Raw genomic sequence first — 5,489 nt, 5'->3', positions numbered from 1 at the left:
GGCTGGGGTGGTGGTCCCTCTTTTTAAGAAAGGGGACCAGAGAGTGTGCTCAAATTATAGGGGAAATTACACTTCTCAGCCTCCCTGGGAAGGTTTACTCCAGGGTACTGGAGAGGAGAATTCGGCCAATAGTTGAACCTCGGATCCAGGAGGAACAATGCGGTTTTCGTCCTGGTCGCGGAACACTGGACCAGCTCTATACCCTTCATAGGGTGCTCGAGGGTTCATGGAAGTTTGCCCAACCAGTCCACATGTGCTTTGTGGATTTGGAGAAGGCATTCGACCGTGTCCCTCATGGTATTCTGTGGGGGGTGCTTCGGGAGTATGGGGTTCGGGGCTCTTTGCTAAGGGCTGTCCGGTCCCTGTACGAACGGAGCAGGAGTCTGGTTCACATTGCTGGCAGTAAGTCAGACCTGTTCCCAGTGCATGTTGGACTCCAGCAGGGCTGCCCTTTGTCATTGGTTCTGTTCATAATTTTTATGGACAGAATTTCTAGGTGCAGCCAGGGGCCAGAAGGAATCCTGTTTGGGAACCACAGGATTTCATCTCTGCTTTTTGCGGATGATGTTGTCCTGTTGGCTTCTTCAAACCAGAACCTTCAGCATGCACTGGGGTGGTTTGCAGTCGAGTGTGAAGCGGCTGGGATGAGAATCAGCACCTCCAAGTCTGAGGCCATGGTTCTCGACCGGAAAAGGGTGGCTTGCCCTCTCCAGGTTGGTGGAGAAGTTCTGCCTCAAGTGGAGGAGTTTAAGTATCTCGGGATCTTGTTCATGAGTGAGGGAAGGATAGAGCATGAGATTGACAGGCGGATCGGTGCAGCCTCCGCAGTGATGCGGTCGCTTTACCGGTCCGTTGTGGTGAAGAAGGAGCTGAGCCAAAAGGCGAAGCTCTCGATTTACTGGTCAATCTACGTTCCAACTCTCACCTATGGTCATGAGCTTTGGGTAATGACTGAAAGAACAAGATCGCGGATACAAGCGGCCGAAATGAGTTTCCTTTGCAGGGTGGCTGGGCGCTCCCTTAGAGATAGGTTGAGAAGCACAGTCACTCAGGAGGAGCTTGGAGTAGAGCCGCTGCTCCCCCACATCGAGAGGAATCAGCTGAGGTGGCTCAGGGATCTCTTCCGGATGCCCCCTGGATGCATCCCTGAGGAGGTGTTCCAGGCATGTCCTCCCGGGAGGAGGCCCTGGGGAAGACCCAGGACACGCTGGAGGGGGAAACTGAAATTTAAAATTAGCAGTGCTAGGACAACAATAAAAATGTTCAGTATTTCTATTTGTGGAGTAAAGCTATGGAACAGTTTGAATGTGGAGCTCATGAAATGTACAACTATAAATCAGTTCAAAAAAAGGTATAAGGAACATATCTTTATGAGGTATAGGGAGGAGGAATTACAATAACATTCTTTTGATAATATAAGTGTATATATAGTATGTGGGTATGGGTACGTATGGATAGATATTTATATCATAATGAGTACTGTGTGTATGTACAGTGCCTTGAAAAAGTATTCATACCCCTTGAACTTTTTCACATTTTTCCACCTTACAACCACGAACTTAAAAGTTTTTTATTGAGATTTTATGTGATAGACCAACACAGTGTAGCACATAATTGTGAAGTGAAACGAAAATGATAAATGGTCTTCAAAATTTTAAACAAATAAAAATCTGAAAAATGTGGTGTGCATTAGTATTCAGCCCCCTGTCCTCTGATACCTCTAAATACAATCCAGTGCAATCAATTGCCTTCAGAAGTCATATAATTAGTTAATAGAGTCCTACTGTGTGTAATTTACTCTCAGCATAAATACACTTGTTCTGTGAAGCCCTCAGTGGTTTGTTAGAGAACACTGAAGAACAAACAGCATCATGAAGACCAAAGAACTCACCAGACAGGTCAGGGATAAAGTTCTGGAGAAGTTTAAAGCAGGGTTAGGTTATAAAAAAGTATCCCAAGCTCTGAACATTTCAAGAAGCACTGTTCAATCCATCATTCAAAAATGGAAAAAGTATGACACAACTGCAAACCTACCAAGACATGGCCGTCCACCTAAACTGACAGAGCGAGCAAGGAGAGCACTGGTCAGAGAAGCAGCCAAGAGGCCCATGATCACTCTGCAGGAGCTGCAGAAATCCACAGCTCAGGTGGGAGAATCTGTGCACAGGACAACTATAAGTTGTACACTCCACAAATCTGGCCTTTTTGGAAGAGTGGCAAGAAGAAAGCCATTGTTGAAAGACAGGCATAAGAAGCCATGTAGGGGACACAGCAAACATGTGGAAGAAGGTGCTTTGGTCAGATGAGACCAAAGTTGAACTTTTTGGCCTACATGCAAAGCGCTATGTGTGGCGGAAAACTAACACTGCTCATCACCCTGCACACACCATCCCCACTGTGAAACATGGTGGTGGCAGCATCATGCTATGGGGATGCTTTTCTTCAGCAGGGACAGGGAAGCTGGTCAGAGTTGATGGGAAGATGGATGGAGCTAAATACAGGGCAATCCTGGAAGAAAACCTGTTGGAGGCTGCAAAAGACTTGAGACTGGGAAGGAGATTCACCTTCCAGCAAGACAATGACCCTAAACATACAGCCAGAGCTACAATGGAATGGTTTAGTTCAAAGAATATTCATGTGTTAGAATGGCCCAGTCAAAGTCCAGACCTAAATCCCATTGAGCATCTGTGGCAAGACTTGAAAATTGCTGTTCATAGACGCTCTCCATCCAATCTGGCTGAGCTTGAGCTATTTTGCAAAGAAGAATGGGCAAAAATTTCAGTGTCTAGATGTGCAAAGCTGGTAGAGACATACCACAAAAGACTTGCAGCTGTAATTGCAGCAAAAGGTGGCTCTACAAAGTATTGACGCAGGGGGGCTGAATACTAATGCACATCACATTTTTCAGATTTTTATTTGTTTAAAATTTTGAAGACCATTTATCATTTTCATTTCACTTCACAATTATGTGCTACTCTGTGTTGGTCTATCACATAAAATCTCAATAAAAAAACTTTTAAGTTTGTGGTTGTAAGGTGGAAAAATGTGAAAAAGATCAAGGGGTATGAATACTTTTGCAAGGCACTGTAGATAGACAATTTTGTGTGTTAATACAAATGTGTGTATTGTGTAGATTGGAGCATCTCTGTTTGCCAGTAGTGAAGGATCAGGGCTGTTTATCGGTTTGGCTGGCACCGGGGCAGCAGGAGGCATCGCTGTGGCAGGGTTTGAATGGAACGTGAGTCTCGTTACCAGTCCAGATCACTTCATCTGTGCTTTTCATTTATTAATAATTTTATTGCCGATGTGGTATAAGATGAATAAAATGCTTTGGGACATGCTGTCATTGGAAAACAATCAACTTCTTGGTGGTATCTGTAACTTTACTTCATCACACAAACCTGTTGATTATTTTCTGAGAACAGCCTATAAGGTGCAATTATTATTCAGAACACCAGGGGGCGACAGATGTCGGTTTTCTTATTAAAACTGTCACGAGCTTTTCTTTCCAGGCAACCTATGTACTTTTGGCCCTTGCCTGGATCTTTGTCCCAGTGTATGTGTCCTCTGGGGTATGTCTGAGGCTCTGACACTGACACACACACATACACACACAGACACACTACTGTTTTAATGTGTTATTAACTGGGCCTGCATGGAGAAATGCTTAAGTCGAAACACTGAAGTTATTCACTCTCTCTCTCTCACACACACACACACACTTTCTCAGATTGTCACAATGCCTGAGTATCTGGGTCGACGGTTTGGCGGAGAGAGAATTCGCATGTACCTGTCAGCCCTCAGTCTGATGTTATCCGTATTTACCAAAATCTCAGTGAGTGTCCACACACACACACACACACACACACACACCTGACATATCTGGCATTATAGCTGCAAATGTACAGACAACATGTATCACACATATGAGATTTCTGTGTGTGTGTGTGTGTGTATGCAGACAGACCTGTATTCTGGGGCCCTGTTTATTCAGGTATGTTTGGGTTGGAATCTTTACCTCTCTACTGTCCTTATGCTGGTCGTCACAGCATTCTACACTATTGCAGGTGAGAGGTACCAAAACATATGCTTTACCCCATAGCAATTACAATCTACTTCCTTCCTTATTTAATTTACTTAGTTCTTCCTTTTTAAAAAAAAAAAAAAAAAAAGCTGTTTAGTTATTTTTAACTTACTTAGTTACCAATAGATTTTTATGGAATTAATTCTTACAGATTTACTTATTTAGCTTCTTATTTATTTTTATATCTACTTGCTTACTCATGTCTTATTTATTTAACCAACCTCTTACTTATTTACTGTGTATTTACATATAGATTTTTTTGCTTAATTTACTGAACTTTTCTTAAAAAACAAGTTTTATGTATACTTGTACCTACTAACATCTTGTTTGTTTTTATGTTTTACGTACTTCTTACTTTTACTTCTTGCTTCATTCATTACATATTTAATTACTTACATCCCTAGACAGTTATTTAATTCTTACTTTTCTTTGCTCATCTGAGTCTTACTTTCATGTTTATCAACTTACTTCTATCTTACTTATTTTACTTGTCTTAATTAATTTACCTAAATACTTACCAATAGACTTCTTACTTTTACTTATTTACTTACTAACTTAATTTATATATATACTTGCCTATAGGCTTAATTATTTACTTTTACTTACCTATAGATTCACCTATAGACTATATACTAACCTACTGCCTTACTTATTTTACTTAATTCTTACTTAAATTTTCTTTAAAAATTCTGACTTTTATATTGATCTACTTATTTTACTCATGTTTTACTTACTTAATTTACCTAAATACTTACCTATAGGCTTAATTATTTACTTTTACTTCCTTACCTACAGACTTTACTTACTTACCTATAGACTCACCTATAGACTTTATATACTAAGCTACTGCCTTACTTAGTTATTTTACTTAATTCTTACTTAAATTTTCTTTAAAAATTCTGACTTTTATGTTGATCTACTTATTGACATCTCACTTATTTTACTCATGTCTTACTTGGTTACTTCTTACCTACACTGTAAAATTTGACAAAATCCTCTTACTTAAAGAAATTCAGAGAACTGGTTACCTTGAAATTGTTAAGTAAATACAACCATTATCTTCATGTTATGTTTACTTAATGACTAATATTCAAGTTTACTTAAGACATAGTTGTGCTCACTCTACTGAGTTGAGTTGTTCCTACTTTAAGTAAATATAACTGTTACTTTCAAGTTAAATTTACTTCATGCTTTTTTTTATTTAAGTTGACTTTAAATAGCATGTACACATACATGGTCATTTAAGTGTTACCAATTTGTATAACCAAGTTTATGTGACTTAACAAGAGAGTCCTGCTTACCTAATAGAATTCAAGGAACCGATTGCCTTAGAAAAATAAAGTAAGAACAACAAAGAATTCTCAGTCAGAAGTACTTTTTTATTTGAACAAAAACAAATTTCAGT

The 5,489-nt window shown here is 39.8% G+C and overlaps 1 protein-coding gene across 1 annotated transcript in view; it reads left to right on the top strand.

Annotated features, from left to right (window-relative positions):
* The window catches only part of slc5a10 (solute carrier family 5 member 10), a 107,403-nt gene that overhangs the window by 2,447 nt on the left and 99,467 nt on the right, over window positions 1-5,489 (top strand). The window contains exons 2-5 of the mRNA XM_060898541.1: window positions 3,134-3,238; window positions 3,513-3,572; window positions 3,731-3,835; window positions 3,962-4,067. Coding sequence (XP_060754524.1) covers window positions 3,134-3,238; window positions 3,513-3,572; window positions 3,731-3,835; window positions 3,962-4,067 — 376 coding nt within the window. The remainder of the gene's footprint in view (window positions 1-3,133; window positions 3,239-3,512; window positions 3,573-3,730; window positions 3,836-3,961; window positions 4,068-5,489) is intronic.

This window comes from Neoarius graeffei, chromosome 18, assembly GCF_027579695.1.
Source record: "Neoarius graeffei isolate fNeoGra1 chromosome 18, fNeoGra1.pri, whole genome shotgun sequence".
Taxonomy (NCBI): Eukaryota; Metazoa; Chordata; class Actinopteri; order Siluriformes; family Ariidae; genus Neoarius; species Neoarius graeffei.
Note: the sequence above shows the minus strand (reverse complement) of the source record. Positions and strands in the feature narration are given on the sequence as shown.